Source organism: Micropterus dolomieu, linkage group LG19 (assembly GCF_021292245.1).
Source record: "Micropterus dolomieu isolate WLL.071019.BEF.003 ecotype Adirondacks linkage group LG19, ASM2129224v1, whole genome shotgun sequence".
NCBI classification, from domain to species: Eukaryota; Metazoa; Chordata; class Actinopteri; order Centrarchiformes; family Centrarchidae; genus Micropterus; species Micropterus dolomieu.
The window spans coordinates 20,713,948-20,731,693 of NC_060168.1; the positions used below are offsets into that span (position 1 = coordinate 20,713,948).

Sequence of the window (17,746 nt, forward strand, 5' to 3'; positions counted from 1 at the left end):
GTCCTTTGCCATGTTTTTAATTGCTTGCTGAAATGAGACTTCACATCACTTCCTCCTTTATTCTTGTTTTACATTTAACTTCACTCAGAAAGCCTTGAATACATGTATATATTTCAGCATCAATCTCATTGACTTGATGTGTATTTGAAATTCACTCAACATATATTTTTAAATTCTCATAATCCATTCAAATATTCAGAGGCGTAAACGATTATTAATTAAAGCTGGTATGTATGAGCCGCAGAATGCATGGGAAAAGCATATTCACTCTGAAAGATTCCAGTAAGGCACTGAAAAGGGTTTGTCTTATAAAGCTGCTCTGGATTAGATTAGACTAATAGTGCATATATATCACAATCCCACAATTCTGCCGCCATGTTAGTATCCAATCCTGACACTGGAACAAGCTACAATGTATATGTAGATAAATGATTCAAGCTAGTAGATATTTAGTAGAAATAGCCTCAACTCTGTCAACCTCGTGAAGCGACGTTTAACCCAAATTGACTGTTTAGACATTTTTATGTTACTTCAGAAACAGAATAACATTTCTGTTCTGTTATCAATTCACACTCAGAAAACTCCCAAACGTATAATTTTATGAGAAGTTGTGTTTTGCAGATTAACAGCCAACTTTGGTGTAATTCCACTGTAAACAGTGAGCCTCTGCACAGCTGATTGTGCAGCTCACACCTTCTTGGCACAGTCGGGGCAGTAGATGTGATCTCCACTGATGACAAAGCGCTTGTTGGCCAGCGAGAGGGAGCACTTCTTGCAGTTGAAGCAGTACTCATGCCAGGAGTATCCCTCGTAGTTCACCACATTGGTGCCGTGGCCAAACCCTGCGGAGACAGAGACGGAAGGACGTCTGCCAGTCAGCAACGCTAGACAGGTAATGATGCTTCCAGATAACAGAAGAAAACGCAGCGTTCCTAACATTCAGCATAGATTGGTCTTAAATTCTGAAAATATTTAGATCTCAGATCTTAAATTAACGCTTCTTGTTAACGCTCCCTTACTGGAATATTTAAACAAGGAAGTTTGAATTCCAGTGTGTTGACACAGGTATGGTATGTTAAATTGGTTTCAAATATACTTTTACCTCAGTTCAGTTTTTGTCCATCAGATTATAAAATGAGTGAGGAAAAAAATCAGAAACACTTTATTCTACAGGTCTGTAACATCCTAATACTTTTCTAAGAACTTTCTTGAAAATGAGTAATTTTGTTGTAATTATGTGGAAAATAGGTTTCCTTTCAAGAAACATTCTCAGTTTAAACCCAATTAAGAATCCATTTATTAGTCATGTATTAGAAACGGCATGCTGATATATGTTAGATTGAATTTTAACACCCACAAGAAGAAAGGAAAACTACAAAATTGAAAAACTCTGTTTTCCATTAATGTCACCATGCATTCTGAGTGCATTCAAGACAATAACAGTGTGTGTTTGCCACAGAAAGCCTACTAACAAGAACATGTGTTTATGCTGCCCTGACCTGTGATTGGGTTCTTGCATCCATGGCACTTCTTGGCCACATCACTCTTGAAGCAGTCCACGCAATAAACATTGTTCTCATGGGAAGTGAAGCGAGTCCCCGCCAGAGTTTTGCGGCAGGTGTGGCACACGAAACACTCAGAGTGCCAGGGCTGATCCTGGTAGCTGATCCCTCCAGAGGTGATGGGCTTAGAGGGACAGAGGAACACTTTGATCATGATCTCAAACACGGCAGGGCTGGAATACCTCTTATTCTGAATGAACGTGGGTAAGTGAGCTGCTTGTACCACAGTTTGATTTTGAATAGACAGTACAATACACTGTAGGTAAGTAAGTAAGTAAAATTTATTTATATAGGTGATATATTAGCCCTTCCAGACTACCAACCTGATGAATATTTTTACAACCACTAAAACATGCACATTGATACAATCGGTGCTTGTACCTGCTTGCAGTGGAAGCACTTCTTGGCAAACTTCTTGTCATGGCATGGGGCACAGTAGATATCATCGCCCTTGGTCAGGAAACTCTGTGTGCGGATTGGCTGCTTGCATTCAAAGCAGGTGAAGCATTCCTCGTGCCATACCTTGTTCTTGTACTCCACATTCTGGGATCCTAAAACACAAACGTAAAGTAGAACCAACCATCTGTGCTGAAGGTTGATGGAATTCAGCCTCTCAACATTTCCCCTTTTGTTTTCTAATAAGTCATGTTTTTTTAAACCATAAATATTTTGTATCAGCTTGTTCCACCTCTTCATTGAAGCTCTGTCATGTGTATACTAAGTGACATATTACAATCTAAGTCTCCACCTTTCCATCAAATAGAAATATTCAACATGTTTTGTGCATAATTTGTGTTTTATTTTCTGGTAAACATTTTAATTTCTTCAAATGTACACCTGACACATTTGGTAACTTTGGGATCTAGAATACTCCACTGCAGGCACACTATTAGTTTATAATGACTCATCAGCAGACTATGGCTTGTTGAGGGATCAATGGATACTAAGTGGCACAAATGAGGAAGCCAGCTAATCCAGGACCTCCAGGGTAACTGGTGTTAATAATCTCTATTTAAATTGCACTTGATTTACTTACACAATGCTTTATATATAGCAAAACAGAAGTCACATACAGCAAAAAAGTATTACAAAAAAGTAGATGGAATCAGAAGAAAGAAAAGATTATACAGATTTAGTAAACCTAAACTTCTCAGGAGCAATAGTTGAATGTTAAGAAGTCTTGATGTCAGTACAATCTGCCTTTTAATTCTTTAAAGCCCCTTAAAAAGTGTTTCAAATGCTACTTATTTCTCTATAACATGAAATATTTGTGACTGTAAAAGCAACAATTAAAGTTAAACTTTAGAGAAAAACACCTTTTATGTTTTAGTCATTAAGAAAATCCTGGTTCAAAACTCAGCTTATCTGCTTCATCAGGACTGTTTTGATAAGCAAAAAAGCTTCAATTATCACCAGATTTTGATTCAAATGTTGTTAAATCCTGATGTGTGTATCACACACAGCCAACTGACCTTCAAACCAATAAGAGAAGCACAGATAAAAACACAATTACAGTCTCATGTGAAACAGCCAAATCTGCTCTAGCCTTGGCAGAAAAGTGTGTGCTCATGTAGAAACCTGGTTCCCAAGGCCTTTAAAAAAACTTTAAAGTATAATAGCAAACCCACCTGGCATGACCACCTTGTAGCAGCCCTGGCAACGATTGCCATCCTCCCTGGAGCCACACTTGCCACACATAATCTTGCCATCATCCCGGGCGCTGAACGGCTCGCTAGCCAGCGGCTTGTAGCACTTGGCACAGCGGAAACAGTCCTCATGCCAGTAGCGGTTCTTATGGTGCAGCTCCTGAACAGAGAGAGGAGGCACAGGGGTGAGCAGAGGTGCCCTCACTAAGTCTTCATGCAGACTTCATTAAAGTGAAGTTTGTTTACTTATCATGTGGACTGAGGCTCAGGGCCAGAATGCAGAACAAGCCCATGTGGCAGGCATTAAAGCGGAGATGAGGTGAACTGGGGTGTGGTGAGCCATGAAGGTGTTATGGGAAATGCAATATAAAATATTTAAGCCTCATTAGTAGTAATGACACATCTTCTTCACACATTTTAACTGCCTGTGACTGAGTGGTGTGAGAATATTTTGGGAGCAGAGACCACTGCTGGATGACAGACAAGTTATTTAACAGCTTGAGACTGAAAGCTCTCTGAATAGATAAGAGATGACTGAAGAAAAGACACTCACACATTGACACATCTTCACTTTCTATCTTTCACTTACTCTCTCGTTTTTTGTGTTTATGTTAAGGTAGAAAAATTCACAGAAGACAATTTGACATGTTACAGTAGGAAAAGCGATGTTTGTTGAGTTCCAGGTGTTTTATTAATCTAAAACCTGAAAAAGATATCTGTGTCCCACAAACACATCATTAGATGTCATGTAATGGGACATCACTGTATTTACTCTAATGTTGTTCTTAGAATCTGTAGGAATTCACAGAAACAAAAAATAAACATGGAGTTACTTATATCATGACTTCTAGCGAAGTTAATTGTTGTGTGGTTAGTTGCTGTCCAATAAAAACCATGCATCTCCAAATTTAGTTACTTTAAAACTGAAGTGTTAAGTGTTCCTTTAAGGGTTAAAATAAATAAACAATTTAAAAATCCATTGTCTGAAAAATGCATAATCAAAAAGCTTAAAACTGGGTTGTCATGCATTCAATTAATTTAAAGTACAAAAGTTCAAAATGTGCTTAAAGTAAAAAGTAGAAGTACTCATTATGCAGAAAGATCCATTAAAATAATTTCTTTCATATTATTGGTATTATCACATTGATAGATTATTGTACATGTCACTTAAATGTTATGCGGGCGGCATGTTGGTCCAGTGGTTAGCAAGGCAAGAAGGTTGTGGGTTCAAACCCCGGTTTCCCCGGCCTTTCTGTGTGGAGTTTGCATGTTCTCCCCGTGTCTGCGTGGGTTCTCTACTCCCACCATCCAAAGACATGCGGACTAGGTTGATTGGTGACCCTAAATTGTCCTTAGGTGTGTGCGTGAGCGTGAGTGGTTGTTCGTCTATGTGTGGCCCTGCGATGGACTGGCGACCTGTCCAGGGTGTACCCCGCCTTGCGCCCGATGTCAGCTGGGATTGGCTCCAGCCCCCCTCCCCGAGACCCTGTACGCAGGATAAGCGGTTGACGATGGATGGACTTAAATGTTATAGCTGGTAAAGGTAGGGCTATTTTTTATTACTTTATACACTGCTGGGTTACTTAATCTATAGTATTAAATTATATTCTATTTGTAGATAATATTTTGTATTAATTTTCTGAATCTATCTCTAAAGTAACTACAGTTGTAACAACATTTATCAAAGATATGTAGTGGAGTTAAAAGTGCAATATTTCCCTCTAGAATGTATTAGAATATTTGTTGTTTATTTTTACGCTTTTGTACTCTTTCATTTTTTATTTCGCTCAGACAAACTGTGTTTTCACCTTTGAGTCGGCACCAATGGGGCGTCTGCACTCTGCACAGGTGTTGGCGCAGAGCTTATCGAAGCACTTGGTGCAGACGTGCTTTTCGTCCTTCTTCACATACTTCTTCCCATGCAGGTTGTCCCGGCAGTAGTAGCAGTCGAAGCGATCAGTCATGGTGGAGGTGAGATAACTCCTGGGACCTGTGGGAACACGTGGGACTGTCAGAGTCCTTCCTGCCTACGTGACTAGAGGTTTCCTGTAGACACCAGGTGGGGTCAGTGTTGTCTTTTCCAACATGCCCATGATTCTCTGAACAATGCAAGTCAGAGCTAGAAGGTCTCATTCAACAACGATGAATACATTTTATATTACCCCATATAGCTGATTACAAGTGCTTTACAGCTCAGAGAAAAAAGGATATGTGAACAAAAGCACAAAAAAAACTAGTAACAAAATAAGAAAGAAAATCTGATGTTCAATATAAAAATAAGCATTTAATGACTGAAGTTTGGTGAACAACACAGTTAGTGTAAATCTCTGTACCTTAAAATGTAAAATATATCTATGCAGAAACTGGGCAAAGTATATTTTACGTGATGTTCCCTTTAACATTAGTAAGACACATTGAGATGCAGCTCTAACAGCAGCATACCAAACTGATGAGAGAAGTGTGAGTGAGGTTAAAAAGCAGCCCACAGATGTCTACTTGTTTGCATGCTTTCTGGCCTGCAGACTTTTTATCAAGCCCTCCCTGGAAAGCTTATGTCATATTTTTAGACCAACTGGCTCATTCCGTTCACCCCCTGCCTCGAAGATCTGCCCCCTGAGTCCGGCCCACACGTTCTCTTTTTGTCTGCATTTTGGCCAGGTCAGTTTATTAGCTGTTTATGTAAACTCTGTAAACTGAGTTGCCTTGCTTCCACATTCATCAACATTCCTGTGTTCGCATCACAGGCGGTGTCCACTGGGAGCAGACTGAGTAGTTTCCTGGTACAGCTGTTGCATGTAGGGCGGAGTGTTTGGACATATTGTACTTTATCTACATCACTTTAAAGCTTTTGTCTCCATTGCAGGGTGTCAGGGAGAGCAGCCGAACAGTGTGTGAACTTCAGCGATTTATTGAGTGTGACAGATATCATTTTAATTCAGGAAGTACAGCAGGAGCGATGGAGGAAACAATGGGTGGAATGGCATTTTATCCAAGTAACCATAGGAACAAGGACAATATTTACAAAAGGGGACTGCAGTCATTAAAGTGGGATGTGGTAAACAGCCGCTTGAAAGAGATGAGCCTCCCGGAGCGTGGTATGTGCCCCTGGTGTGTGAGGACGGGTAGATGGGAGAGGGTTTGAACTATCTGCAGCTGTGCTCCAGGGATAAAGACCGAACTGAGGGCTGAGCCCTGACACGCCCCACTCCGCCTACAGTCACTGCTTTCTAGCAGGTTATGGAACTAAAACAGGAAAAACCCACCCAGTCCAACACAGTCAATCCTGTCAAATCACACACACAATGCTCGGGTCTCATTACTGAGCCCAGAGATCTATTTTAGACATGCACCCTCTATTTAAAATAGCCTACATTGACCTGCCAGAGGTGTCAAATTCAAAGGGATGCTGAGTGATGACTACTGGGACTATATTGTGGCTCCAGATGAGACCTGTCCAGTACTTTAATCCTTTGTTACAAACAGTGTGACAGCTGCCCCCTTTCAAACAGGCGTGGTATGTACCGATGTTCAGCCATGGAGGGAGTGGAATATACCACTGCGGTCCCTGTGGGGAGCTAGAAAGGTCAACGTGAGACCAGTTTGAGCGATGAGTCAGAGAGTCAAAGTGACTCAGACAGCATATCAGCCAAATTAAAGCTATCATTGTCAAAACTTTCTTGGATAATGACAGCGTATTCTCTTGAAAGTAGCCCTCCAACAAAATCAGGCACTTTTTGCTATCATGGTGCTTTGGAGAAAAATAATTACACACTCGTGTTAACAAAATTAACAAGTTCGTTATAATGACCTTCATCTGAAAAATAACATAATTTGGTTTAGTTTGAATCTAAATGAAAAAGTCTAAATCTGTATCAGCGCGTCAATATAGCACAGTAAAACGGAATTAACCTAGAAGGGGAAGATTCAAGCATTGTAGCTGTTCATTTTGCTGGGAAAGTTTGTTTGAACATGTTCCATGACAATAAAAGCTCCAAAAAGCTCAGTGGACCTATGAGCTTAGATTATATTGTTACGTATTGTTGCTGTCCATTAAGAAACAATCGTCACAATTTTGTGATTTAAGATAAAGTGAAGCCTTAACTGTTGCTTCACAGGCAGAGGATATCATCCTACTTATGGCAGAAAATTGTGTCCTCTTGCTTTTATGCATGTTCTTTTACTATTATTATTTTTATTACTATTACTATTACTAATTTTGTTATGGCTTATAGATATATATATTGTGTTTTTTATCCTTAACCTTCCTTCTTCTATACTTCTTATGTCAGTCCGTCCACATTTACTAGGGTTTAGGTCAGAGCTGTGAGATTGTTTTGTGTTTTCCCCCTCTTGTTGTTCCTCTCCTCTCCTGCAATGTTCATTCAAGGCTGAGAGAAGATCTCTGTTCCCCAAAACATAGAAACCTAGACTGCATAAATGATTATACATCCCTTTGCCAGACGACCGAAGCTGCCCTAGGCGGCAAGTCTCTGGACCAGCTGTATATGTGTTTTAGTGCTTCTCCGTTTATTCTCTTTTGTTAATAAATTCTTCAAAGACAACGGTTGGTTGTTACTCAATTATTTGCTTAATTCCTCACCAGCAAGATACAATTTCCACGACATTCTCAAGCTAAATAAACCGCTTCAAATGAATTGGAATATCTGAAAATGCATTATCATAAAGACGAAAAGAGGGCTGTTTCCTAAAATCATAAAAAGTAATTTTGGAGCAATATTATATTAAAAATAATTTTAACAAATTCACTTTAAATCCAGGACAATTCCTCCTGAGCTTTGAATGGAGGCATGCCAGTAGCAGTCAGGTTTTACATCTTGCACCGGATTACTAGTAACACATTCAGTAATAGTATCCAGCGTTTTAAGTTTTTTACCTGAGTGTTTGTAGAAAGCCATGTTCTGTTCCAGTCAGGAGGAAACAAAGCAGGAGAAAATCGACAATGTAGGGACAGGAGGAGTAGCATCCACAGAGGGTCAAACCCAGAAACCACATGCCTCATTAAGTTTTGAAGGGCTGTATATACCCCACTGTGACACACACACACCCCTGACCCCACTTCCAAATCCAACCTTCGGCCCTCCAGTCCTTTTTAGGGTATGCATTAGAGATTAGGGAGGATGAGAGAGAGTATGATGCACAGGGGATAGATTAGGTGATAGAGACTGGATTCCACTGCTGTTACATCAGAAGATAAAAAAAAAAGAAGAAAAAAGTCACATAACAGATACTCCCACTGCCCCGACATAAAATGTTTTGTTAGAGAGTTCAGAACATGTACGGATGTCATGCTGGATCATCATAACTCAAAGGGATGAGTCACAGGAGGCGCAAATTGATATTACTGACTGAGCTGAGGAGAAACAAAGTGTGGTGGAGTGTTATATAAGTATCTCTTCTTATATTTTCACATCTGTCTATGTGTGCATACATACCGTCACATCACATTTTCCAGGAGATGATGTGGTATGCTCAAAACTAAACTGTAAAGTGAGCCACACTAGAATATTTTAGGATGGGAGAAAAAAAAAATACTGTCAGTGATGAGTTTCTATCTCTGTGATTCTTATTCCAAGAGAGAGCATTTCCTTTAAAGCCTCAGGAAACACCCAGTGCATTCCTGCTAAAATCCTCTCACCAAAAATGTATGCTGTAACCCGTTCAAAAGTGCTTTGATTCATCATTACTCTAACTAATCACAGCTGATGTTAATGTTATAATTAAGAAGTTTTAAGATGTAACTTTATATTTTGCTACTAAAAAATTATGTGAACCAGATTCTTCGTATTTTTTTATATGTGATTAGTGATTAAAACTGCAGTAACATTCCCATGAATCATTTGGCTTCTGATCTACCATGTCTCTGGTTATCTTAGGTAACTAAAACTACTTGGTTAAGGTTAGAGAAAGGTCAAGGTCATATAAATGAGGCTTTGCATACCTAACCATCTACATTAACCTGCTCCTTAAACCTGCAATATCTTTGGCCACTGGCATCTGAAACAAGTTGTGACCATAATACTGACATATCATCACCTTTTAGGTTAATATGGTGAAGCAAACAGTTGCTTCTTCACTACTTATCTTCTCTAAATCTTCACATATATATACTGTATAATATTTTAAGGCTGCCTTTTTTACACCTCGGGAACATTTAAATTGTTTTAATGTTCATTAATGTACACTGTCCCTTTTCAAATAAATAAAGAAATAAAATAAATTTGAATAATGTAACTCCTCTGTACCTATTGTAAGAAGATCCTGCACTAAACATTTTATTCATTTAGCTTATCCAAAGCAGCTTACAATTGCTATATATGTCATAGGTCACACACCTGGAGCAACTAGGGGCTGAGTGTATGGCTCAGGGACACATTAGTAGATGTGTCACAGTGAGGAATTGAACCCCCGTCTCTCACACCAAAGGCATGCATCTTATCCATTGCCCCATCACCACCTCACCTATACCTAACTGCATAAAATACTATATTTCTGCACTTAGATAGCTACTACTGCTAACTGCATTTTATTAGCTTTGTATCTGAACTCAGCATAATGACAATACAGTTGAATCTAATCTAATCTAATCTAATTTACACATCTAGCAGTTACAGAGCAACGTAAGCATTCATTTGTCCTGACTCTTTATCTCTCACTAAATGCTCCACAAATTGTGTCTGTCTGCTGTCCGGTGATGAGCATATAGTGGCAGAGATTTTTTTTTGCTGAAAGCAGTTTCCGCCTGCATCCAAAAACAATGCTGTGAGAGCTGTGGGAGTGAACCATAACAGCAACACAACAAGCTGTGGGCTGGAAAATCAAAACATTGAAATGAAGGAAGCTAAATGTTTCTGCAGGGGTGCAGGGAACTGCAGAGTGGGTTATGATAATTCTCTGTGAGTTCATCAGATGAGTGATGCCGTTCACATTACAGGTAGTAATTTAAGCCACTGTTATTATGAAAAATTAAACAGATTTAAGCTGCTATTACTATTACTGCCAAATAACAATCATGATTAAAATCATTATGAGCTTCATCATCTATTCTGCAGTGGAGCAAATGTGGTTCCACTGACTTTACTCTGATTGGTTTGGGCCTTTAGAGTCAGCAGAGCTTAAATACAGAAATATTGGCTCATAACAGGAATCAGAGGAGACTGAAAGCCTCGAGAGTCTGGCTAATACAGGAAATAAATTAGTTAGACTCATGGAACCATAATACTTTCCTTTCAAAAACGGAAGACTCGTCTCTTAACTATGTTAAACAATCGTCTTCATATATCAGACACAAAACAAATCAATGCAGTTAGCCAGCTTGTGTGTAAGTGTATTTTGTGTGTGTTTGAGTGCTTGGTTGTATAAAGGGCAGCTGGTTGTAATTACAGATTTGATTTGGTCCATTACCACAGAGTACAGCATTATGTCTGTCCTTTTATAATCTGTCAGCTAATAACTCCAAACCCACAAAAACTAATTAATGAGCAAGAAGGCGCCACGACAACATGACCAGTACACGATCTGCTCTGTTATTAACATCAGGAGATCTGTTCTTCCTCCTCTGTTTCTTCACACTCGTGTTAACATTTAGATTGTTATTGTTTCAAATGTTTTCATTTAATGTGGATTTTGACAGTCAGAGGTATGGCAAAACAGACTGAACAGGTGATACAGATCATTTTTAATCTAACAGTTGACAAACGGAATAATAATGATGATGATGATGGTGGTGTTGAAGAGAAAAAAATTCTATACATCTTCCTAATATATCAGAGATGCATCATTACTGGGTTGCAGCATTCAACAAATAAATAAACATTGCATAATGCAGAATAAAGTGCTTACTGCTGTTTAGAAACGCTATCATAATTCCATTGGTAACAATTCTATGTCATTTGAGTTATCAAAGTGCTACTGAAACCGATGGAAGCACAATTAGCATTAGCTTAATCTAAACAATGAAGGTTGTTGTTACATGTTATTGTATGTACAGGATGAAATCATAGTGTGCGCACTATTTACAGCCAAATGGTTGACAACAAATACTTTTCAGCATATTACAAACATGCTATTACAAGCTACTTTTAGGCTTTTTATCTTCTTGGTTTATGCCATAAACTGTATTTATATTATTTAAGAGTCTATAGCAAGCATGTCATTTGTATATAACATAGAAATAGAGTTTGCCATTATTTCCCCTGTGTTAGCCAAATATTAGGTGAAATGTGAGGTGATCCACATTACTTTACAAAATTGGCAGTGTAAATATAATGAATATTGGGCAGTTTGTCATTGTAGTCATTTGTTTTCACAACTATCCACTACAGCAAAATCCATCATCTCCATCATCAAAACTAGAATTACCCCGCTACTGTTGTTTGCCTCTGCCAACCAGTTGCAGTTTACATCCATGTCTGTCCAGACTCATGTAATATATGTAGTGAATACTTGGAAGGAAGTAAATAAAAACATTTATTGGCTTAATGGAAGTTACCACTAAATTCATATATGATTCCAGTGAATATACATTGTTGAACTGATTAATGAAGGATTATCATAGATGTATTGGCTAAACAGGAACACGTGTACTTATAGAGTAGAGCAACACAAAATGTGGTGCTTTTGTTTTCTACTTGGATTTTTAGATGCAAAGCTTCTCTATGAGCTGTAGCTGAAACTCACTCACAGGATCATCATTCGCACTTCGTTTTTTGCAGCCACATGATTCAGATGGTTGAGATGGAGGAAAACCTGTACTATGGTAGGTCGGATTTGAGGTCACAAACATCTTCTAGGATCTTCAACCAAGTCCAGTTGCCCTTGATTTTAACCCACCTTGGATTGGTATGACCTGGATGACTGAGAATCTTCAAGTGTCAACCAGCTGTGAAATATAGTCATAATGTTCTATTCCTGTTATGGCAAAAAAAAGTGTTTTTCCAGGACATTATGATGTCACAGTAAAGTAGACCTTTTGGTTAAAAAATGTCATTACATATTTTGTCATATAAACATGTTTGTCAAGGTCACTTAGAGGTCACAGTGACCTTGACCTTTGAGTGTCACCAATCCACTGTCTGACCAAATGTGAAATATGGTAATCAATTCTTGAGTTATGACCAAAAATGTGTTTTGTGAGGTCACAGTGAGCTCACCGACCTATGGTGCGCTGCATTTTTTCAGTTTGTCCTTCTGTCTGATGTTTATGCCAAATTTGAAGAAATTCCCTCAAGGCATTCCTGAGATATTTGGACAGACAGACCCTTCAGTCATGGCTGTCGGCAGTGCAGACGAATAAAAACATTTCCTGCGTTAACATTTGGTAGAAACACATGACTAACTATTGTAAATAAAATTTGTTTAAATACAAGCGGTTAAATTTGCATTTTAAGCTGCAGGGCATATATGTTTTCCTATTTTCTTTACATCTGGTTTCCCACTGTCTACTGCAAATTAAGAGTCTCATCTGGTAATGGTGTTAACTCTACCCAGTGACTGCTGGAATGCAGTGCCATTCTCCCCACCTGCCATGTCCAAAGCCCCCGCTTTTAATAGAGCAGAAAAAACTCCTGATGTTGGAACAATAAACAAAACTACAAATATGTTTTTTTTCTAAATAAGAGAATCCTGGTTAAATACATAGGCGGTGATGTGACTAATTTTACATTAATATATTTTGATGGAAAAAAAGGGCATAAAGGCATTAAAATTGTTTTTGCCACTAACGGAAACAGACACATGCTCTCTCACAAACAGCGTGTGCTTTTGAAACTTCTGTTGTGACATGTAAGCATATCATGATTTTTTTGGTAGGTGTTGTATCTTGGCTACAAGCCCATCACCTCTCAAATCTCTAAATGATAGATTTGAGGTTTGTCAGCAGGAAATCTGGCCTGTACTTCCTGAACAAATGAGAGGAAATCGCTCAGTGTGATTAGAACAGGCACCCACACTCACTTCACTGTTACCAACAGCAACAAAAAGCCTTGTCTCTGTGTCTGAAAGCTCATCTCTCAACATGACCTCTCGCCCTGGACATCCATGTGTCTCAGTAAGCCTCCAAATCTGGTTAGTGGGCAGACAGACCAGTGACAGACTGAGCCACACTATCTCTGTCAGGGGAGCAGTGACTCACCATGCACACCCACACAAAAAAAACACACAGTGTCAAGACAAACAGGACATAAACATAAACTCTCATTTGTCCACACACAGAACTGTATTACAACACAGACATAAGGTCATTGAGTGACTGAAGAAATTTGGGTGGGTCTGTAAGACCTAGACATATTGAGGTCAAATATGTGTAGACAAAAGGCCACGAGGGGAGCTCTATCAACACAGTAACACTCTGTCCAAAGGATATGTCTTGGAGTGTTGCTAACAAACACACGCACTTTCAGATAAAGCCTTCGCTGTAGGCCAGCAAGCACTTCAGCTCTTAATGGTCTCACATGACTCAAGCCTCTAAAAACAGAAAAAGTCAGTCCTTCTTGCTGACGTGTGGAACAATATTTTTCAGCAAACAAGTAACCTAACGGTATGCTTGACTATGGCTTTTATATTTTAGTAAGGATACACATAAAACATCAATTATGCATGAACAGTGCATGTCAATTTTTGTGATGTGAGGTTTTTCCTAAGACTTGCGTCACTCAAACCCTTAGAGAGGGGGGTACCAAGTTGCATTTTCAACACAGAAGGCACCATAAAAATTTTTTTTATCTCTGCCTTTCACCAAGAGGAAATAGAGGATGCCAGTTTTTAAGAACACATACAAATCTGTGGTGGTACAAGATACAATTACTCAAGTTCTGTAATTAACTTAACTGTTCTTTTACTTTACCTGAGAATTGTAATTGTATGCTACTTTATACTTCTACTCCACTAAAAATGTTTTACCTTTTACTTTGACAGCAATAGTTACTAGTTACTTTGCAGAATAATGTTAAACACAAAACAAATGATCAGCCTCTAAGATATGATGGTTTGTTGTGGACTTAAGCCTAACAGTAGGCTATATAAAGTAGTTCAAATCAGCTCCACCTCAAGCAACTACATCATTAAAATGCTGTAATAAATAACACTGTGGCCATTTTGTGTAATGAGTACTTTTGCTTTAACTATATTTTGAAGGCAGGCTTTTACTTGTAACAGAGTGAATTTTCAATGTGTTATTGATATATTTACATAAGTAAAGGATCTGAGTAAGTCTTCTACCGCTGCATGAAATCATGAACCCACAGGCTTCTTCTCTTAAAAATCTTACATAAGGCATCCAACCTTCTCAGTCTCTTTCATTCTCTCTTATCGTTGCTCTTGCTCTCTCCTCATTTCTTTTCCACTTCCCCCCTCTCTTGTACACAAATTAATCCTGTGCAATTTCAGCTGAGGCTTTTCTCTGGCTGAAGAGGGGAGAACAGGGAGTGGACAGCAGTACAGGATAAGTAGCACTACATCCACAAGAGAGAGCATTGCCTCCTCTCAGCTCGCTCAGCCCACAAAGACAAACAAGCAGCATTGCCTATTTAGGAGTAGTGTGCTGGGCTGGTGAGAGCATTGTTCCATGTGTTTCATCAACTCTGTCATCTACACTCAGGCACACGCCCTCTCTTTCAGCCTCTGTCTCTCTGCTCCATCTGCAAGAATAATTGATGAAACTCTCTTCTCAACAAAAGCATGCCTCTGCCTTAATAAACTTACGGGCACCAATGCTCCCAGTTGCCTTAGTGTGGCAAATGTCCTGCCTTTGGCCCGCTGGAGAGAAGACCCCACAGGAACTGACATTCAACAGCTTCAATGAAAATGATTGATATAAATTATACACTATACATACCAGGCTTTATGAATGAATCATCTGTAACTGTGCTTTTAGATTTGGACACTGCTTTTCAGCTGATTTTACATCAAAAATTTAAAATAAAGAATTCTAAGACACATATTGTAGTCTTTAAAGTAATTTATAAATTGCTGCAAAAAAAACATACTTAAAAATCAAGTCCTAGAGAAAGAGCAGTCTTTTCAAGTCGAAAGCGGGTTAATTTAATACTCAGTAAAGTACAAAATTTTTATGAGTTTTGAAGGATGGTGAAGTCATATTGGAGCCACAAGGAGGTCGAGTGTTCCAGAAAAGGGGCTGTAATCTCCAAGTCTCTTTAATGACATCAAGCATTTGGTTTGGCAGCTGCCCAAACCAGAAGGGAGGAGAAGGAAAGCTGATGTATGTTTTAACAGTTTTGAGGCACACACGGTACCTTTGGGCTCTGCTGTTCAATATACAGAGGCCAGCAACACAATAATATCACTACACACCTTTTGATCTACAAGATATAGATCTAATGTAATCCAAGAAAATAGTCCTGCAGCGATTATTCCCTGCATTACATTACACATTCAGACATTACAGCATGTATGAGGGAGGGGTTGTCAAATTATTAGGTACAGTTAACTTTATAGCACAGAGCAACACAACAGTTTCACTAATGATGTCCTCAAGAAGGACGACAGAGCTGAATCTACACCTCTATGACACTATGTCAACAAAATGAAATATTATCAGCTCCATTAATAGGTCTTTTTATTGCAGGATTATTGCATTAGGTTACACTACATACTGTTATTGGTTATCAGTGGTGAAAGAACTTGTGTGAAGTAGCAATACCACACTATTTATATACTTGAGCACAAGTCTTATTTATAAGCATTATTTTAATGTTAGAGCTGAGTTAACTTTAAGTGCTTTATATATTTTTGTGAGGTTTTGGTTGTAACAGTGCATCATATTTTCCAAATATTGTATAATATTGTATTATTGTATAATAATTTAAAGAGTAAACAAGTACAATATTTCCCTCTGAAATGTAGAGGAGTAGAAGTATAAAGTAGCATAAAATGCTCATTCTTAATTAAGTACCTTAGTCCTTGAATACTTTTCCATTAAAGTTATTATATAGTATATAGCATTATAGTTTTATTATCAACAACATCGTTTTTCACGTTGAAAGGAAAATCCATAGAATAAGACTCACTCGGTGTCAGAGAACAAATAGGCTTCATTTTGTTAACTGATCCAAAATATAAAAACATGAACATATAGGATGGACGTATAGAGATATAGGCAGATAGATAGCCCACAATACATGCCATTGCAGTGCCAAACAAAGCGCATCACCTGTTACGCACATTTCAGTAGCCTATTTTTCAGTAAGTACCTTCAGTGTAAGAGAACTGACTCTAATTATGCCGGAAACCTCCAACAGATAAGATAATAGCAGCAATCACGCATTTGGCACAACTGTACTGAAATTGGCCAAATAAACAGCCTTGTGGTAAACGTCTTCAGTTGTGCTGCCTGTTTGTTATCACCTGAAGTGAACTGAGCAGCTGCCTAATAATAGGAGTTAAACACAGCTACGGTGTTGGACTCACCTCTACAAAGCGAACAGATGAGCGTCTACACCAGCAGTGCGTCCGGTGGGCTTTGCTTAGAGGTAAAAATCTACGGAGGCAGCGCAGCTTTAAAAGACGAGCCGAGAAAAAAAAAAACACATCTGCGGACATGAGCCAAACCTCTGTAAGCTCTTGTAAACAATGACCTCAACCAGGAATTTACAAGCTCTCTTAGTAAAGTTCTCATTGGCGCTGCACTCCAAGCAAACGGGATCATGCAGAAAAGAAAGTCAAAACTTTTTCTGCATCAAGACCACTGAGACTTAACAATTACATTGTTTGTGTGTGTTAGAGGCAGGCCTGCATTGTGCAGGGGTCTGCACTTATGATATGAATTATCATAACAACATTTGAAAATTTCTACTGTTTACAAAAGATGAGTGACTTGTCAAGTTGACACACTTTTGTCCTACTTCTCTGTTGGCCCCACTCGTCTCCTTCTTTGGTAATGAATAGAGGAATTACATCAAGATGACTCATTCTCAACCCGAAGTAAATACACGCAGCCTGTAAACGTAACCCTCAAGGCTAATCCATCACATTTACAAATGGATGATGAAATGCCCAAAAGGTGTTCCTGTTATATAACACAGATGCCAGCTTTTAGATCAACCGCGTCACTGAGACTAAACAGCCGTTTGCATCACAGTTTGAATCTCCATCCACGGATATAAACATCTGACTAAGTTTAAGAAAGAGGTGAGTGAGGATTCATTTGTTAGTAGGCTACAGTGAGGGTGAATATTTGAAGGTCATGTCCGGTGTGTTTGTTACTCAAAATATGGCTTCCTATAAACTATAGCTCCAGTTTCCTGCAAAACCATGTTGTAATAAATGTCTTCTTCTTAACCATCTGTATCTGCACATGTACCACCTTATAAATGAGCTCTCAATAGTGACCCCTTACTGTACAGGACTGTATAATTAATTAGCAAACATCATTAAAGTCTGTTATTCCATTGGATCTGTGTTCTGTGGTCTGTGCAGGTCCTGTTGTCATGAACATCTGGCTGGAGATGCTTCACCCTGCATATCTGCAAGCTTAATGGCAGGATGTAATTTTACAAAAGGGGC

At 38.7% G+C, this 17,746-nt stretch overlaps 1 protein-coding gene across 2 annotated transcripts; it reads right to left on the minus strand.

Annotated features, from left to right (window-relative positions):
* Position 1: 1 nt before the first annotated feature.
* fhl1a (four and a half LIM domains 1a) lies at positions 2-16,786 on the minus strand. Of its 2 annotated transcripts, none has more exons than XM_046029847.1 (6): positions 16,652-16,786; positions 5,017-5,198; positions 3,191-3,368; positions 1,944-2,113; positions 1,500-1,686; positions 2-842 (listed from the first exon to the last, which is right to left on the minus strand). In XM_046029847.1, the coding sequence occupies exons 2-6, from the start codon at positions 5,170-5,172 to the stop codon at positions 688-690; spliced, it is 846 nt and encodes a 281-aa protein (XP_045885803.1). In that variant the 5' UTR covers positions 5,173-5,198; positions 16,652-16,786; the 3' UTR covers positions 2-687. The 2 variants fall into 2 exon arrangements, with proteins under 2 accessions (XP_045885803.1, XP_045885802.1); XM_046029846.1 differs by lacking the exon at positions 16,652-16,786 and adding an exon at positions 8,103-8,204.
* Positions 16,787-17,746: the final 960 nt, after the last annotated feature.

What these genes read in the sequence shown, in the direction of transcription:
- fhl1a (XM_046029846.1), bottom strand. Translation starts at nt 8,124, where the DNA reads ATGGCTTTCTACAAACACTCAG. An exon ending in GGCTTTCTACAAACACTCAG is followed by an intron (nt 5,199 to 8,102) that starts GTAAAAAACTTA and finishes GTGTTCCCACAG; the next exon opens with GTCCCAGGAGTTATCTCACC. An exon ending in CCATTGGTGCCGACTCAAAG is followed by an intron (nt 3,369 to 5,016) that starts GTGAAAACACAG and finishes CTCTCTGTTCAG; the next exon opens with GAGCTGCACCATAAGAACCG.